This window comes from Eretmochelys imbricata, chromosome 9 (genome assembly GCF_965152235.1).
Source record: "Eretmochelys imbricata isolate rEreImb1 chromosome 9, rEreImb1.hap1, whole genome shotgun sequence".
Taxonomy (NCBI): Eukaryota; Metazoa; Chordata; order Testudines; family Cheloniidae; genus Eretmochelys; species Eretmochelys imbricata.
The window spans coordinates 103,190,353-103,210,496 of NC_135580.1; the positions used below are offsets into that span (position 1 = coordinate 103,190,353).

Here is a 20,144-nt window from a genome sequence, read left to right on the forward strand (position 1 = left end):
TTGGTGGGTCTTGCCTACATGCTGCGGGTCTAACTGATTGTCATATGTGGGGTCAGGAAGGAATTTTCCCAGTCAGATGGGCAGAAACCTTTTCCTTTGTAGAACGGGACACGGGTCACTTGCAGATTTAAACTAGTGTAAATAGTGGATTCTCTGTAACTTCATGTCTTTAAACCATGATTTGAGGACTTCAGTAATACAGCCAGAGGTTAGGGATCTGTTATAAGAGTGGGTGGGTGAGAGTCTGTGGCCTGCAATGTGCAGGAGGTCAGACAAGATGATCATGATAGTCCCTTCTGACCTTAGTCTGAGTCTGTGAAAGCAGCTCTCTCACCAACAGAAGTCTCCATAATTGATAAGTATCAGAAGGGTAGCGTGTTAGTCTGGATATGTAAAAGCGGCAGAGTTCTGTGGCACCTTTATAGACTAACAGATGTATTGGAGCATAAGCTTTCATGGGTGAATACTCACTTCTCTAGCTCTCTGGGCCTGCTATCATACCAAATGTCTGAGTGAACTTGGACATGCTTGCCCTCAGAGTATTTTTTTCAGGGTTAACTGAGTGACTATTGTCACTCATAGCATCTTTATTTGGGGGAAGTGGATATGAGAAACTTGAGCTAGCTGTAAATTTAATCTGAACTATATAGTGCTGTTTAAAGTTTTTCTATATATTAAACTTGTTGGTGTGCTGACTTGTAATCTTGCTTTTGGCCTTTCAGTGATAAAGTATGTTCTTGATTCTTGTATTTTAGATACCATGTAATGGAAAGGCAGCAGATCGCATTCACCAGGATGGGATACACATCCTCATTAACATGAATGGCTATACTAAGGGAGCCCGTAATGAGCTGTTTGCTCTCAGACCAGCACCTATCCAGGTAAAGGAATTAAACAGTGTTTGGAGAGCTCTGTCTGATGTAAGAGCATTGCTCAGCATGGTCATAGAACAGGCTGGTTTCTCTCTCCTCTCCTTTAAGTTAGGAGTGCTGTGGAAATGGCATGTTGATCCATACGGGACTGAATGAAAGTGAGCATTGCTCTGAAAGGAGTAGTGTATGAATAAAATAATTGTTTGGTTTATATACAATTAGCTCCCTTTTTCCAATATTTATATGTTGAATAATATTCCAAAGGAAAGAATAAACATAGCTTCATGGTTCTTGAGCATGCTAGCGTCTCGTTCTGGTGAGAGCAGATATTTTAAGCAATGTTGTCAGTCATGCTGTTTGGTACGAGGCCTCAGCTTTGAATCTTTGCAGGAAGGATACAACTAGGAGAAACCAGTTGTGCCTGGTTTCTGCCTCTGTGGAATTTATTTCCATGAACAAGAATAATTCCATACAGGTTGAGTACATGATTGAATAAGCACAATATTTTTTGGTAACACAGCAATAGATAATGCTGTAAACATTGTGCTGAACCAGGTGCGGTTTGAACATGCTGTAGTATACTGACACCAAAGTCCTTACAGTGCATATATGCAAACATACCATGTTCAAATTAAAATAACTCAATACCAACACATAGTGGAAGATTAATGCTACTAAGAGGAAACCCTGGATGGTGGAAATACTCAAGGTAGTGACATTTTAAATATATAGGTGAGCTGGAACTGTTAGATACACCTTTAATCTGTTGTAGATGAGCTACATTTTAAGTTAGTGATCTCAAGCCATGTTATAAAATTCTATTAAGCAAATTTATTTCATTCTGCCATACAAAAGTGTTAGAGCAGTTTACTGTTATCAATATGTGGATACTTACAGGATCTGCAATTCTGTAGTATCCTGATGCCTCTCATCGTTAATGGATTTTATCCTCGCAATACTCCTGGTAGGCAGGGATATTTCATTCCATCGATAAGGAATGGAGAGACAGGGCAGGGCACATCAGGGTGTGGTGGTGGTACTGGGAATTGAATTCTGGTCTCAAGTGTCAGTCCAGTGTCCTGTATGCTAGGCCATCTTTCAGTCCTTCACTGCTGCTGTATTGTTGGATAATTGTGTCCTTGGTTTAAAATGCACACTGGATTGATTGAGTTATTTGAACTCATTCTGCACTTGGAGGCTTTCTGTGGCCAACATAGAACTGCTGTTTCCAAAGTTTTTCTGAAAAAATACTGGAAAAATGTAAGTAGCAATAGATAGCTGTCGTGTTTGTGATTTATTTTACCTTGCCTTAGGTGTGCTAAAACCTTTTAGTACAGATAAGGAGACAGGGTTCCTCAAAGAGCACAAATATTCTTGAAGATACAGTTTGGCCTGTAGACTTTTAATTCTTTAAGGGTACTGTGTACACAGAATTCTCACTCCTGTGTCTCTGTCTCCAATATCAGACTAGGGAGGTCCCAAAGCTAAACAGTCTTGGACTGTTGCAGCATGCACACATATCAGCAGGTAAGCTATTCTTGCCTTGCAGCATGAGTGGTACTTCTCATTAGCAGGGCCCTACCAAATTTATGGTCCATTTTGGTCAATTTCATGGTCATAGGATTTTAAAAATCATAAATGTCATGATTTCAGTTATGTACATCTAAAATTTCACAGTGTTGTAATTGTAGGGGTCCTGACCCAAAAAGAAGTGGGGGGGGGGGTCACAAGGTTATTGAAGGATGGGTTGTAGTGTTGCTGCCCTTACTTCTGTGCTGCTCCTGGCAGCAGTGCTACCTTCAGATCTGGACAGCTGGAGAGTGGCGGTTGCTGGTCGGGATCCCAGCTCTAAAGGCAGAGCTGTCGCAAGCAGCAGTACAGACGTAAGGATGGCCTGGTATGGTATTGCCACCCTTACTTCTGCGCTGCTGCTAGCAGGGCACTGCCCTCAGACCTGGGTGCCCAGCCAACAGCCGCCTGAAGTAAGGGTGGCAATACCATGACCTCCCTAAAATAACTTAGCAACCCCCTTACAACTCCCTTTTGGACCCCAATTTGAGAAACGCTGAAATCTGTATAGTATAGGGTAAAAGCACGCAAAAGACCTGGTCTCCTTCCGTGAAATCTGAATTCATGGTCCGTGACATGTTTTTCATGGCAATGAATTTGGTAGGACCCTATTCATTAGTGCTTTCACTTCTGATTTTTCCTACAGATAGTTGAGCAGCTCCTTCTGATTGCTCCTGTTAGCAGCCATAGCTAGTGAGCCTGCTGGTAGGTGATGGATTAATCTTGAGGTTTCCTTGGGATTTTAAATCCTTGTTTCATCTAGTCTTTTTGCAGATTAAAATAAAAATAGATGAAATACACAGGTAGTGAAGAGGTATGCTAATTCAGGAACATATTCAGTGGTATTGTGGAATGCCATACCAAGGGATTCTTGTGGTCAGTCAGCTCAGTAGTGACCTACTCTGATGCATAATCCAGTCTGTGGTCCTAATGTCTTCTCTGACCTTTTGATACCAGTTGATGTGCAAAAGAAGAGAGCTGTCCCTTTTACCCATCCATTTCAGAACCTTGCTAAGTGGGACAGATAGGTTCTCAGATTGGCGCCCATCACCATGGCATCTGTACACCTCCAGGAGTAAGAACAACAATCTGCCTTTTGCCAGTAGGGAAGGAAGACGTAGATTTTTACTCCTTGTCCGAGCATAAGTGTGTGTAAGTGTACTGGTTGCAGAAACGCTTCTGCAAAACAATGGGAGTAGTCTTATTTACTAGATGCTGACTTTGGTATCTGGAACTGAACAGCCTTGTATCCTATAAAGCAGATCTGAATCAGTTGAGTCGTCAGTGGGTAGATGTTTCAATTAGTTGGTCTGAGAAAAGGATAGTTTAAGCTAAACACCACCTTGAATGTCCTTCTGTGAGGTTCTTGAAGCAGTGCAAATGCTGGTCTGTTAGACGTTTTGGACTCGCTGCTCTACTGTTGTAGCTATATGTGATAACTGTTTTTCAAAAGAGCCAACCGGCCCAAAGAAGACCTACAAATGTGTGAAAATTGTCACTGACTGTAAAATGATTTATGGGTTTTCATTTAATTTTGGGTTTTCATTTAATTTTGGGCTTGTTCACTCTTACCATCTCACCTCCATTTAACTAGTAGTGGTTGTGAACCCTTTCCTCTTTGCAGGGTTCCTTTGGGACTGCATCCCTCTTGAATGTTCAGGAAACCCTGTGTGCCTAGCTCCTCTTGTCTACTTGGGGCAATCTGCTCCTTATTTCCCCTCCCCTCTGGAAAAAGCAGAAGAGGCTCGAGCCTTTCCTCCCACAACAAAAAAGCAGCATCTCCTAACTCTCTGCTCTTAGCTATTCCCCTTCCCTTCTAGAAAACTAGCATTGCTGCTGCTATGTAAGCTGCTAGGTTCCTTCTCCCAACCTATCCCACCCCCACATATATCCAGAGGAGGAACCAGTGGCTTCCTGGCCCTGCTTGTGTGGATGAAGTGTCTGTTTTTAACACCCTGCTGAATGCAGTGGGACAAATCCAACCTGTGCTGTCATACAGTACACTAATCAAAGGAGGAAGAGACTAATGGTAAAAAAAATTTAAAGCACCTTATGTCCTTTTGACTTTCAATGAGACTTAGGTTCATAAGTCACATGAGCAGCATGGAGAATTAGCTTAAATCTCGACAAGGGGGAGAGAAACCTGAGGACCGTCTAATTCCAGGCCACTGCACTCTCCAAACAGGTCAGAGAAACTGAGGTGACTGGTTAATACCCAACTTCATAACTGAGTATAGCTGACTCTGTGTCCTTGATGGATTTCTGGCCATAATTGTCACAGGGTGTGTTTTTTTGTTTTTTAATTTGTCATTATTCCAATGATTGGCGACAATTCTCTCATTTTGTCGGGTTTCAGCCATTTGAGAATCCGTGTGAGAACCTTGGTAGAGAGATGCTGAATCAGAGCAGGTTATACAGTTGCACGTATGGTTTGTCCACACTTGAGATTAAAATCTGTTGCTTTTTGGCTTGGCTTGTAGGCTATGTGGCTGGGATACCCTGGAACCAGTGGAGCGCTGTTCATGGATTATATCATCACAGATCAAGAAACTTCCCCAGTTGATGTGGCAGAGCAATATTCTGAGAAACTGGCTTACATGCCAAACACTTTCTTTATTGGAGACCATGCTAATATGTTCCCCCACCTGAAGGTAAGAGACAGCGATGGAAAGGAAAGCCAATAGTATTGATTATCTAGTGGGGACTTGCACTTCTCTAGGAACTTATATTCAGTACAGTAATTTGGCAATGGAATGTTGTAAATTGAAACTTGTTTTCTTGCTCCATAGAAAAAAGCAGTCATTGATTTCAAGTCCAATGGCCATATTTATGATAACAGGATTGTTTTGAATGGCATAGACTTGAAGGCATTCCTTGACAGCCTCCCTGATGTCAAAATTGTTAAGGTGAGAACTTCACTTCTTTGCACTCTGCCCTAGTAGACTGAACGCAGCATTTTCTCACTGATGAATCTTGCACGATTTCTTAGATGAAGTGCCCTGATAGTGGAGACAATGCAGACAGCAATGCTGCCCTCAGTATGCCAGTCATTCCTATGAATACAATTGCAGAAGCTGTGATTGAGATGATTAATCGTGGACAAATTCAGATAACAATCAATGGATTCAACATTAGCAATGGACTAGCAACTACACAGGTGAGGCCAAGTAGGATAGAAAACTGTTTTTCTCCTCCCTCTTTATTCCCTTGTAACTTCTCTTCCCTCCATCTTGAATCAATATTTTATTTTTTCTCATAATATAAATTAATTCCTTGAGTTTTTAAATGATTTTGTTACTCTTCTTTGAATTTTCTTCATTTTAGCTACCTGTTGTGAAAAAGGGGACAAACAGAATGCAGATTTCTGGGTCTTATCATGCCAGTGCTGTGTAGCTGGACAAATTACATGTTTTGCCTTTCCATATGCAGTTCTAAATCAAATTAGTTCTTCTTCTTGCCAGATCACATTGCAAGCTCATATCTAATTACCCTCTCAATCTTCCCACTTAAACTGTTTTAGACATTGCCATACAGCTGTCTTAATTTGCATTTTTTCAGATGTAATGTTTTTCTGCCCATATTTCTAAAGTCTCTGGGTTCTATTATATCTTCAGAACACTTCTGAATTACCATTGTGTGTGAATTTTCTTAAGTCTTCCAGATGATTAAAGATGTAATATGACTGGATGTAATTAACTGAAGCACCCCACTAGATAAACCTCAACTCGATATGTAATTTTTTGTTCCTTGTTTATGGCCCTCTAATCCGTCCTTACTATGTATGATCATGTCCTATTAAAGCCAGTTGTTTTAAGTGCTGATCCTGTGCTTATTGCTGTACAAGACCAATGTACATATAGTCCTTGCCCCAAGGAGTTTACTATCTAAAACAGTTAAGAAACCAGAGGAACTACAAGAGATTGCAAGATAGCGTATTTAAAATTTTAAGTGGCCTCTGCACATTCCCACACTTGGGATATGGTGGTGGTGTAGCTTGGACTGATGGAACCTTCTAATAGCAAGGTCTAGTGGAACATGCTCGTGCCTTCAGAGCCATAAGGGAAGGAGCAGAACATCTGAAGAGTAGACTATGAAAGGGACCACTGTCCACCTCAGTTCCTTCTAACCCTGGTAACAGATGGACCAGCAGCCTAGCTGGGTCCTTGGACCCACATTTGCACAAGTGCATCATTCCTGGGGTCAGTGCTGCCTTATTTTGCTTAGTTATTTTCTTGCTTGTTTGTTTGTTTTTTTTAACAAAATACTCTGGCAAATGTCATTAGTTCTGACACACTGGAACCATAGATGGAGAAACCATAGTTCAAGAGAGATGCCTCTTGCTCTGCTGCTTTTCCTAATACAAATGCACATGTGCATTGTTTGGCTTCCTTTGAGGAAGGTCATTTGCCTTCTCATTGTTCCATATGCAGCACCTTCTCACTCTGGGCCAGAAAGGAGCATCAGAATCCTCTCCAAGCTGTATCATTGCAGGAAGCATTAGTGGGTAAACGTTCTGGTTCCAAAACACAGTGATAAGCCGGAACATAAGAACAGCCATATTAGGTGAGACCAAAGGTCCATCCAGCCCAGTATCCTGTCTACCGACAGTGGCCAATACTAGGTGCCCCAGAGGGAGCGAACCTAACAGGTAATGATCAAGTGATCTCTCTCCTGCCATCCATCTCCACCCTCTGACAAACAGAGGCTAGGGACACCATTCCTTACCCATCCTGGCTAATAGCCATTAATGGACTTAACCTCCATGAATTTATCCAGTTCTCTCTTAAACCCTGTTATAGTCCCAGCCTTCACAACCTCCTCAGGCAAGGAGTTCCACAGGTTGACTGTGCGCTGAGTGAAGAACTACTTCCTTTTATTTGTTTTAAACTGGCTGCCCATTAATTTCATTTGGTGGCCCCTAGTTCTTATATTATGGGAACAAGTAAATAACTTTTCTTTATTCACTTTCTCCACACCACTCATGATTTTATAGACCTCTATCATATCATCCCTTAGTCTCCTCTTTTGCAAGCTGAAAAGTCCTAGCCTCTTTAATCTCTCCTCATATGGGACCCGTTCCAAACCCCTAATCGTTTTAGTTGCCCTTTTCTGAATCTTTTCTAATGCCAGTATATCTTTTTTGAGATGGGGGGACCACATCTGTAAGCAGTATTCAAGATGTGGGCATACCATAGATTTATATAAGGGTAATAAGATATTCTCCGTCTTATTCTCTATCCCTTTTTTAATGATTCCTAACATCCTGCTTGCTTTTTTACTGCCACTGCACACTGCGTGGATATCTTCAGAAAACTATCCATGATGACGCCAAGATCTTTCTCCTGATTAGTTGTAGCTAAATTAGCCCCCATCATATTGTATGTAAAGTTGTGGTTATTTTTTTGAACGTGCATTACTTTACATTTATCCACATTAAATTTCATTTTCCATTTTGTTGCCCAATCACTTAGTTTTGTGAGATCTTTTTGAAGTTCTTCACAGTCTGCTTTGGTCTTAACCATCTTGAGCAGTTTAGTATCATCTGCAAACTTTGCCACCTCACTGTTTACCCCTCTCTTCAGATCATTTATGAATAAGTTGACTAGGATTGGTCCTAGGACTGACCCTTGGGGAACACCACTAGTTACCTCTCTCCATTCTGAAAATTTACCATTTATTCCTACCCTTTGTTCCCTGTCTTTTTTTTTTAACCCATTCTTAATCCATGAAAGGATCTTCCCTCTTATCCCATGACAACTTAATTTACATAAGAGTCTTTGGTGAGGGACCTTGTCAAAGGCTTTCTGGAAATCTAAGTACACTCTGTCCACTGGATCCCCCTTGTCCATGTTTGTTGACCCCCTCAAAGAACTCTAATAGATTAGTAAGTCATGATCTCCCTTTACAGAAACCATATTGACTTTTGCGTAACAATTTCTGTTCTTCTATGTGTCTTACAATTTTATTCTTTAGCCCGGTACTGACGTTAGACTTACCAGTCTGTAATTGCCAGGATCACCTCTAGAACCCTTCTTAAATATTGGCGTTACATTAGCTATCTTCCAGTCATTGGGTACAGTATCCGATTTAAAGGACAGGTTACAAACCATAGTTAATAGTTGCACAATTTCACATTTGAGTTCTTTCAGAACTCTTGGGTGAATGCCATCTGGTCCTGGTGACTGGTTACTGTTTCTTAGTTAATTCCAGTACTTGAAGGACAGCCTCCGCTCAGACCCCTGATGGGATTAAAAAGCCCGGTAATGTCCCATTTCAGGCATTTGCCTCTGTGCCTGGAACAAAACCTAAGGTCCCAGTCGTCATGCATATGTAAAGATTAGATCCAACTAAACATGCTTTAAAATCAGCTGGTCTGGATTACTTGCATCCAAGAGTTTAAAAAGATCTGGCTGAAAAGCTTGCTGGACCATAATGTTGATTCCCCCCCAGACGCTGATTCTGTCAAACTATCTTTATTTCTTTCCTTTTTTTTTTTTCCTTAAATTATACTAATCTTGAAAAAGAAGTTGATATGATATACTTAATCAAAATGTCATGGAGTACCAAGTCAAATGCCTTATAGAAGTTTAAGAATTTAGAACAATACAAAATTAACATGGCACACATTAAATGGATTAAAAGCTGGTTAACTGATAGCTCTTAAAATGTAATTGTAAATGGGGGATCATCATCGAGCAGCTGCTTTTGCAAAGTGGTCCTGCAGGGATCCGTTCTTGGACCTGTGCTGTTTAACTTTCATCAATGACCTGGAAGAGAACATAAAATCATAACTGACAGTTTACAGATGACACAAATTGGAGTGGTAAATGATGGGCCACTGATAGAGTGATCTGGATTGCTTGGCAAGCTAGGTGTAAGTAAACATGTTTTAATATGGCTAAATGTACATGTATCTAGGAACAGAGTGTAGGCTATACTTACAGGATGAAGGACTCTATCCACCTTAACCCCTCAATCTTTTTCGGTCACTGCTTCCTAGGATAAACAGCTGAGTAACACTGTGGCCAAAACGGCTAATATGCATTTGGCACTGGTGTGACCACTGCTGCAATACTGCATCCAGTTCTGGTATCCTCCTTGAATTGTGGATGTTGCTAAATTAGCGAGGGTTCAGAGAAGAACCAGGAGAATACTTAAAGCTTAGAAAATATGCCTTTATAGTGAAAGACATAAGGAGCTCAGTCTACTTATATCAACAAAGAGAAGATTAAGAGGCAACACGATGAATCTTTTAGTATCTATGTGGGGAACAAATATTTGATCATAGATTCTTCAGTCTAACTGACGAAGGTCAGTCTAGATCAGGGGTTCTCAAACTGGGGGTTGGGACCCCTCGGGGGTCACGAGGTTATTACATGGGGGGTCGCGAGCTGTCAGCCTCCAGCATTTATAATGGTATTAGAATCATAGAATATCAGGGTTGGAAGGGACCCCAGAAGGTCATCTAGTCCAACCCCCTGCTCGAAGCAGGACCAATTTCCAGTTAAATCATCCCAGCCAGGGCTTTGTCAAGCCTGACCTTAAAAACCTCTAAGGAAGGAGATTCTACCACCTCCCTAGGTAACGCATTCCAGTGTTTCACCACCCTCATAGTGAAAAAGTTTTTCCTAATATCCAATGTAAACCTCCCCCACTGCAACTTGAGACCATTACTCCTCGTTCTGTCATCTGCTACCATTGAGAACAGTCTAGAGCCATCCTCTTTGGAACCCCCTTTCAGGTAGTTGAAAGCAGCTATCAAATCCCCCCTCATTCTTCTCTTCTGCAGACTAAACAATCCCAGCTCCCTCAGCCTCTCCTCATAAGTCATGTGTTCTAGACCCCTAATCATTTTTGTTGCCCTTCGCTGGACTCTCTCCAATTTATCCACATCCTTCTTGTAGTGTGGGGCCCAAAACTGGACACAGTACTCCAGATGAGGCCTCACCAATGTCGAATAGAGAGGGACGATCACGTCCCTCGATCTGCTCGCTATGCCCCTACTTATACATCCCAAAATGCCATTGGCCTTCTTGGCAACAAGGGCACACTGCTGACTCGTATCCAGCTTCTCGTCCACTGTCACCCCTAGGTCCTTTTCCGCAGAACTGCTGCCTAGCCATTCGGCCCCTAGTCTGTAGCGGTGCATTGGATTCTTCCGTCCTAAGTGCAGGACCCTGCACTTATCCTTATTGAACCTCATCAGATTTCTTTTGGCCCAATCCTCCAATTTGTCTACATCCTTCTGTATCCTATCCCTCCCCTCCAGCGTATCTACCACTCCTCCCAGTTTACTATCATCCGCAAATTTGCTGAGAGTGCAATCTACACCATCCTCCAGATCATTTAGGAAGACATTGAACAAAACCGGCCCCAGGACCGACCCCTGGGGCACTCCACTTGACACCGGCTGCCAACTAGACATGGAGCCATTGATCACTACCCGTTGAGCCCGACAATCTAGCCAACTTTCTACCCACCTTATAGTGCATTCATCCAGCCCATACTTCCTTAACTTGCTGACAAGAATACTGTGGGAGACCATGTCAAAAGCTTTGCTAAAGTCAAGAAACAATACATCCACTGCTTTCCCTTCATCCACAGAACCAGTAATGTCATCATAAAAGGCGATTAGATTAGTCAGGCATGACCTTCCCTTGGTGAATCCATGCTGGCTGTTCCTGATCACTTTCCTCTCATGGAAGTGCTTCAGGATTGATTCTTTGAGGACCTGCTCCATGATTTTTCCAGGGACTGAGGTGAGGCTGACTGGCCTGTAGTTCCCAGGATCCTCCTTCTTCCCTTTTTTAAAGATTGGAACTACATTAGCCTTTTTCCAGTCATCCGGGACTTCCCCGGTTCGCCACGAGTTTTCAAAGATAATGGCCAATGGCTCTGCAATCACAGCCTCCAATTCCTTCAGCACTCTCAGATGCAACTTGTCTGGCCCCATGGACTTGTGCACGTCCAGCTTTTCTAAATAGTCCCTAACCACCTCTATCTCCACAGAGGGCTGGCCATCTCTTCCCCATTTTGTGATGCCCAGCGCAGCAGTCTGGGAGCTGACCTTGTTAGTGAAGACAGAGGCAAAAAAAGCATTGAGTACATTAGCTTTTTCCACATCCTCTGTCACTAGGTTGCCTCCCTCATTCAGTAAGGGGCCCACACTTTCCTTGGCTTTCTTCTTGTTGCCAACATACCTGAAGAAACCCTTCTTGTTACTCTTGACATCTCTTGCTAGCTACAGCTCCAGGTGCGATTTGGCCCTCCTGATATCAGTCCTACATGCCCGAGCAATATTTTTATACTCTTCCCTGGTCATATGTCCAACCTTCCACTTCATGTAAGCTTCTTTTTTATGTTTAAGATCCGCTAGGATTTCACCATTAAGCCAAGCTGGTCGCCTGTCATATTTACTATTCTTTCGACTCATCGGGTCGAAAATACTTAAATATAAGTATTAAATATACTTAAAAGTGTTTTTAATGTGTAAGGGGGTCGCTTGCTATGTGAAAGGGGTCACCAGTACAAAAGCTTGAGAGCCACTGGTCTAGATCCAAACGTCAAGATCCAGTGTCTGGAAGTTAAAGATAGACAAATTCAGATTGGAAAATAAGATGTAAATTTTTAACAATAAGGGTAACTATCCAGTGGAACAGTTTTACCTACAGTTTTGGTGGATTCTCCATCTGTTTTGAAATCAAGATAAGTTGTTTTTTTTTAAAGATATATGCTCTAGTTCAGAAGGAATTATTTTGGGGGAAATTCTATGGTCTTTTTTTATGTAGGTTAGACTGTGAATTTTGGCTTTTCATATAATTAAGCCATTGTTATGACTCATAGAAAACACCTCAAATCCACACTTATACAGAATCAAACCACTCATGGTGTGACATCTTTTCTTGGATCAGGGGAGCTAGAGATTGTAATCAACACTCTGTTCCAATATTTCAGACTGGAAGATCACCTTCCTTATATGGCATGAGGTAATATTAGCCTTGTCTAAGGTTTTGCCCTGTATTTAAAAGGGCTGAAGAAAGGCAGCCATCTCCCAAAATGGTTCAAGGGAAGTGCCCTGCATCAGGGGTCTCTTGTCTGGATCAGTTGCTATGTCCAATGTTGAGGGAACAGTCTCCTTTACTTGTGAGCTGTTCAGATATAGATGCTATCTCTGTCTCCCTCTTTTGTTTTTTATATTGCCCCCCCCATCACTATAGTATCTTAGCTCTTCACAGTTTTTAATGTAGTTATTCTTACATCCGCTCTGGGGTAAAGAAGAGCTAAGTGGCTTGCCCAAGGTCACACCGGAAATCTTTAGCAGAGCAAGGAATTGAACTTGGGTCTCCTAGTCCTAGGCTAGTGTTCTAACCACTGGACCACCCTTCCCCTTTGGATCTGAATGTTCAAACTTTGCAACATAGCAGTGTGAATTCATCATTGACTTTCCTTCCAGAAGATACACTACAATTTTGTGAACTCTTAAAAGCAGGACTGCTGTATTGAAGAGTGTTATGAACATACCTGTACTTCACCCAGAAATGTTCCGATTGGACTTGACTAAATGAGGCCATGGAAGCGTCCTCTGTTAATATAGGAATATATCCGATCTGTAGAGCTACGACTTAATGCTCTCTTCATACTTTCACAAAGGCAGTGTTACAATTTCTATTTAACTGAACCTCTTTAACCTACTGTATGGTGGCAGGAGTACTACTTGTCAAATACATGAGCATGGGAATATGCAGAGGCCACGTGAAGAAATGAAAGATACTCACCTGTAATTGGCATTCTTTGAGATGACCTACACACTTTCCTTCCTCAGTCGTAATTTCAACTTGAGACTGTAGGAGGAGGCGGTAGTAGGAGAAACTATGCCCTGCCCCCTTTATAGCTCTGTCCTCCAGATGTTTAGAGCTGCGAGGGGAAGGGCAGGAAGTGTGCAAGTGCTCCAGTAGGTTTTGTTCCAAGAAGGTTCCACTAATCCAAGTTGCACCATGTTAGGGGGCTTATTCCTTCACCCACTTACTTCCCTGGTCCTTCTCGCATGAACAGAGAGCAACAATACCCGAAGTCCATAGGTGCAAACAATTCAATGTTTATTGGGGTGAACTTCCAGCAAGCATGATTCCAGTTTCCTTCCTTAGTGTCCCCCTTCCCAGCTCTGACACCACAGAGCCTTACCTGTGTCCCTGTTCCCATTCCTGCCCTTAACTAAACATGATTCCAATTTCCCCACCCCTATTCCCTGTTCCCATTCCCACCCCCCACTCACTTCCTGACTGACTGCAGACTATATAGTAAAACTTGAGTTCTGCTTAGCTATACCTTAACCAATCATTTTACTGATTATTTAACCAATTATATCCCACCACCTTAATTAGTTTACACCCAGCAAAATTAATTATACAGCAGACAGGAACAATCACAGAACCAGACAGAGATTATGCAGACAAACAATAGGGAAATGGCGACTACAGTGATAGAACAACAAAGAAATGAGGATTTCACATCCCAGCTATTGATAAGTGAGTTCTTGCCAGACAGGATGCTATCAAACTAAGTTTCCTTTTACATCTTCTAGGCACTTCCCTTTCTCTGGAGGCGATAGGCATTATCAGGACAGGATTGTATTCCTAACAGCCCAATAGCACTTTCTTTCAATGTGACTAGTTTGGAAGGTGAGGATCTGACCATTCGCTTCCCAGCTTATGGCTGCCTCTGCTGCTTAGCCAAAGGCCTTAACCTAAGAACAGGGCCTCAGACTGTCACAGTAAGAGAAAGCTCTTACGCTGGCAGACAATGATTTTGATTCTTTCTTTTATACCTCTATAACTAGCCAAGTGATAAGAATACACCTAATTTCTTAGAGTATAGGCCTTTACGGACAGGCCTGAATATTTGTATCCTAACACACCATGAATACATTTCTAGTGTGTGAACGTGCAGCTATGTCTCAAAGTATTTTGGTTACAAGTGAGTAACCTTCCTTTTCCTCATATTTGACATAACTTGAATCAACTCTTCAGGTAAAAATAACCAGGAGTCTGGTGGCACCTTAAAGACTAACAGATTTATTAGGGCATAAGCTTTCGTGGGTAAAACACCACTTCAGATGCATGGAGTGAAAATTACAGATGCAGGCATTATATAATGACACATGAAGGGACGGGAGTTACCTCACAAGTGGAGAACCAGTGTTGACAGGGCCAATTAGATCAGGGTGGATGTAGTCCACTCCCAATGATAGATAAGGTGGTGTCAATTCCAGGAGAGGCAAAGCTGCTTTTGTAATGAGCCAGCCACTCTCAGTCCCTATTCAAGCCCAAATTAATGGTGTTAAATTTGCAAATGAATTTTAGTTCTGCTGTTTCTCTTTGAAGTCTGTTTCTGAAGTGTGTTTTTGTTCAAGTATAGCTACTTTTAAATCTGTTATAGAATGTGAGGGATCGTTTTCCAGGATAGGTTGTAGATCATTGATTATGTGCTGGAGAGGTTTTAGCTGGGGGCTGTATGTGATGGCCAGTGGTGTTCTGTTGTTTTCCATTTAGCCACCAATGCCATAAGGCGGTGTGCCTCAGTTTCCCCTTCTACATAGCAGCATGGGCCTGTTATGCTTTTGCTGCTGAGCCAAGCTTCCAATCTGTTTACAGGTATAGGCTGAAAAGTAACATGCTTGTGGGGCTGTGTTGTCACCATCCCTAGCATGTACAACACTTTCTTCCACAAATCAGGTATGTCCCACATCTTTAAAGCATTAACCACTAGTATTAACTCCTTTGTTTTAACCCATGGATGAATTAGCAAAAGACACAAGATTAACAGCAAATCTACGGTGGACAGGCTTTGTTCACACGATTTAGCTTGTTTAGTGTCTACTGCATTTTCCTAGTTCTTTATGCCCCCGGTATGCACTGTGATGCAGATTCTTCTGCCACTTTGGAGAAGGCTTTTAATTCAGGCATGTGTTCGGGGCTTTGGCAGGGAAAGGGAATACTGCAACCATGCCTGCCCTTGACCTCTCCCTCTAGAATTTCTCTGGGCTGGACCCCACTCCCTTGTGAAGTTTCACCCATACAGAGAGATTTCCCCTTCGGTCTTGGAGAGAGAGCTTCATCTCTTACAAGCGTAGCAAGAACATCATCTTTTAATGGAGTGTCTTGGATTGGTAAAACCCCTTTGGACGCCCCACTTTCTGTTCCCAAAAGGTCAGCTGGATGAACTCCCCCCTCCTGGAGATCTGACCCCCAGTTTTCCCTTAATGGAATTATACTTATGAATGTATATATGACATAACTAGAATGTGTTATGCTACATATGCCATGTAACACATCTCTGTAAAGGTTATGATCTACTGAATCTATTAATCCTATTTGTATGCATGTATCACTTTTGGTATTCGAAGTTATGAATATTGGTTGCATACTTTGATTCTGAGTAGGTTTTAGTGAAGCAGTTGGACAGCTTCCTGAGAAACGACTATTCTCAGTAAGTGCCCAGTCAAGAAGACCTTAAGCCAACAATGAACTTGGAGATGCCAGTCCACATCTGGGCTTTCCCAGGAATGTGGCTTGGCTGGTAATGAACTCAGTAATGCATGGACATATGACTTGCCCAGGTGACTCCAAAACTCCATTGTGTAGCTGGACTTTGCATAGGAGAGAGGAGAGGGTCTCCATCCACAAGAGAGAGTCTATTTAAACCTTGGGAGACACCTCCATTTTGTCTTCAGCTGGGTAGAGAGAGAGCCACTCCACCCCCAAAGATACCTGAAAGAAACTGGAACAAAGGACAGTATCTACAGGGGGTGTGTGTGATTGCTGGACCCAGACTAGAAGGAGATAAGTCTGTAAAAGGAAGCTTACTGGAACTGGTGAGGTTTTTATCTGTATTCAGTTTGATTAGATATAGACTTGCGTGTTTTGTTTTATTTTGCTTGGTAATTCACTTTGTTCTGTCTGTCACTACTTGGAACCACTTAAATCCTACTTTCTGTATTTAATAAAATCACTTTTTACTTATTAATTAACCCAGAGTATGTATTAATACCTGGGGGGCAAACAGCTGTGCATATCTCTCTATCAGTGTTATCGAGAGTGAACAATTTGAGTTTACCCTGTGTAAGCTTTATACAGGGTAAAATGGATTTATTTAGGGTTTGGACCCCATTGGGAGTTGGGCATCTGAGTGTCAAGGACAGGAACACTTCCTAAATTGCTTTCAATTAAGCCTACAGCTGTTAGGGGACGTGGTTCAAACGTGGGTCTGGCTCAAACCAGGCAGGGCATTGAAGTCTTAAGATGCCAGGGCAGGAAAACAGGAGCAGAAGTAGTCTGGGCACATCAGATGGTAGCTCCCAGGGGGTTTCTGTGATCCAACCCATCACAGCCCTAATAAAGCTGTTAGTCTTTAAGGTGCCACCAGATTCCTTGTTTTTGTGGATACAGACTAACACGGCTACCTCCGATACTTAACTTTTCAGGTAAGAATTCATGCTGTTAAACACTTTACTGGATTATTTCATTAGGTATCCTGTGGTCTGAATTTCAGTGCTCTAAATTAGCTGTATAGTTGAACTTTCTTATGTTCTTCCTAGATTAACAACAAGGCAGCAACTGGAGAAGAGGTTCCACGTACCATCATTGTTACCACCCGCTCTCAGTATGGGTTACCAGAGGATGCTGTTGTGTACTGTAACTTTAACCAGCTATATAAGATTGACCCTTCCACTTTACAGATGTGGGCTAATGTGAGTAGCTATGTTTGCTACGAAGTCTCAGATCAGAACTCCATAATTTGACTGCTGTCTTGTTTACAGGAACGGTTTTAAAATGAGCAGCAGATCTTTAACTTAAATTGCCCCTGTTCAGGTCAGGGAAAGATTTCAGTTTCCTTGCTTGGTTTGTTGAGAATATTTATTTGGGATGAACCTTTTTGAATCCTTACAACATTCTCCGGAATAGGGGATTGGATGATAATGGGATTTGGAATCTCTTTGGGTCTCATTATAAATCTGATCCGAGTTGAGTGAAAATTGTTATGCTTCTGACAGTTTTTTTCCATAGGAATTGTGTAATAAGCTGTTTAGTCCTGTCCAGTTTACATCACAACTGGCACTTATTCGCACCATTATCTGTGCTCTTACCTGACAAGTCAACCATTAGATGGGTACGGAGGCTGAACATCTCACTTCTGATCAGAGTGACAGGGAATGGATCACTTGATGATTACCTGTTCTGTTCATTCCCTCTGATGTACCTGAGATTGGCCACTGTCGGAAGGACACTGGGCTAGATGGACCCTTGGTCTGACCTGGTATGGCTGTTCTTATGTTGAGTCATACTGATGAGGCACTGTAAGGAAGTCTCGCACTGCTGATAAATGCAAAGTAATGCACATTGGAAAACATAATCCCAACTATACATATAAAAAGATGGGGTCTAAATTAGCTGTTACCACTCAAGAAAGAGATCTTGGAGTCATTTTGGATAGTTCTCCGAAAACATCCATTCAATGTGTAGCAGCAGTTAAAAAAGAAAACAGAATGTTGGGAATCATTAACGGATAGATAAGACAGAAAATATCATACTGCCTCTATATAAATCCACATCTTGAATACTGTGTGCAGATGCGGTCGCCCATTCTCAAAAAAGATATATTGGAATTGGAAAAGGTTCAGAAAAGGGCAACAAAAATTATTAGGGGTATGGAACAGCTGCCGTATGAGGATAGATTAATAAAACTGGGACACTTCAGCTTGGGGGATATGATATGATAGTGGTCTATAAAATCATGACTGGTATGAAGAAAGTAAGTAAGTAAGTGTTATTTACTCCTCATAACACAAGAACTAGGGGCCACCAAATGGAAATTAATAGGCAGCAGGTTTAAAAGAAACACGTATTTTTTTCACACAACATACACTGAACCTGTGGAACTCCTTGCCAGAGGATGATGATAAGGCCAAGACTGTAACAGGATTCAAAAATGAATTAGATAAATTCATGGAGATTAGGTCCATCAATGGCTATTAGCCAGGATGGGCAGGGATGGGGCCCTACCCTCTGTTTGCCAGAAGCTGGGAATGGGCAACAGTGGATGGATCACTTGATGATTCCCTGTTCTGTTCATTCCTTCTGGGGCACCTGGGATTGGCCACTGTTGGAAGACACGATATTGGGCTAGATGGACCTTCGGTCTGACCAAGTATGGCTGTTCTTATGAACTACTGCATAATGCTCCCTGTAAATAAATTGGAAACTTCAGTCTCTGAGGCTGTGACTCCAGCATTTTCACGAACGCTAAATATACCTCGTCGTTTCATCTGCTGTGGGTACACACCCCTTTATGCTGCTGTTTCTTATTAAAATTAACTGGCAAACGTTACTTCCACCCAAACTGTGGTACAAAAGTGAAATGAGAGGTGCATGCTGTATGCACTTCAGGTCATATTTCAGAAGTTTGCACTTACATTTTGAAGCATTGTGTACTGACTTTGACTTTCACTTTGAAAGTGAGGCATTTCACAAATCCAATTTTTTCAGTCTTTCCTTGTAGGTCATGTTTTCTAGACCTTTAATCCTTTTTATTGTTCTCCCTCTTGACTTCCTCTAGTTCTGTGGTTCTCAAAATTCATTGCACTGCGACTCCCTTCTGACAACAAAAATTACTACCTCACCCTGGGAGGGGGAACTGAAGCCAAGGCCCAAGCCCTGCCAACGGAGTTTGGGGGTGAGGAAGGAGGGGTGTGAATCCCTTGGGCTTCGGCTTCAACCCGTTCCCAGGAGTTGGCAGCCCAGGAGACCCCATTTAAACAGGGTTGCCACCCACTTTGGGTTCCCAGCCCACAATTTGAGAACGGCTGCTCTAGTTTGTCCACATCTTTCCCCAACTGTGGTTACTAGAACTGCACACAGCACTCCAGCTAAGGCCTTATCAATCAGTGCTGAGTAGAGTGGAAGAATTACATCTTCTGTCTTGCTTACAGCACTCCTGCTAATAGATCCCACAATGTTGTTTGCTTGTTTTGCCAACAGTATTACATTGTTGACTCATATTTAATACTGTCGCAAAACAAGCAAACGTCATTCTGGGATGTATTAGCGGGGGTGTTGCAAGCAAGACAAAACAGCACTGATTGTGATGCCTCAGCTGGAGTGCTGTGTGCAGTTCTGGGTACCACAGTTGGGGAAAGATGTAGGGAAGTTGAGGGAGAGCAACAAAACTGACTAAATGTCTAGAAAACATGACCTACAAATCAAGATTAAACAAACCCAATTTTTTCAATCTGGAGAAGAGAAGACTGAGAGGGGACCTAAGTCATCAAGTACATAAAAGACTGTTATAAAGAGGAGTGTGATAAATTGTTCTCCTTAACCCAGTGGACTGGACAAGAAGCAATGGGCTTAAATTGCAGTAAGAGAGTTTTAGGTTAGACATTAGGAAAAACTTCCTAACCATCAGGGTAGTTAAGCACTGGAACAAATTACCTAGGGAGGTTGTGGAATCTAAGTCACTGGAGGCTTTTAGGAACAGGTTAGACAAACACCTGTCAGGAATGATCTAGATAGTACTCAGACCTGCAGAGGACTGGATTAAATGACCTATCGAGGGCCCTTCCAGTCATACATTTCTGTGATTTCCTGCTACTATTGGCTTGTTCTGATCTATCCAGGAGGGTGATGCTTCTGAATGTTTTTAACACAC

General features: G+C 42.1%; 1 protein-coding gene across 4 annotated transcripts in view; it reads left to right on the forward strand.

Moving 5' to 3' along the window:
* The window catches only part of OGT (O-linked N-acetylglucosamine (GlcNAc) transferase), an 83,783-nt gene that overhangs the window by 58,664 nt on the left and 4,975 nt on the right, over positions 1-20,144 (forward strand). For all 4 annotated transcript variants that reach the window (XM_077826325.1, XM_077826323.1, XM_077826324.1 and 1 more), the window contains 5 exons: positions 756-881; positions 4,922-5,092; positions 5,231-5,347; positions 5,431-5,598; positions 17,035-17,187. In XM_077826325.1, coding sequence (XP_077682451.1) covers positions 756-881; positions 4,922-5,092; positions 5,231-5,347; positions 5,431-5,598; positions 17,035-17,187 — 735 coding nt within the window. The remainder of the gene's footprint in view (positions 1-755; positions 882-4,921; positions 5,093-5,230; positions 5,348-5,430; positions 5,599-17,034; positions 17,188-20,144) is intronic.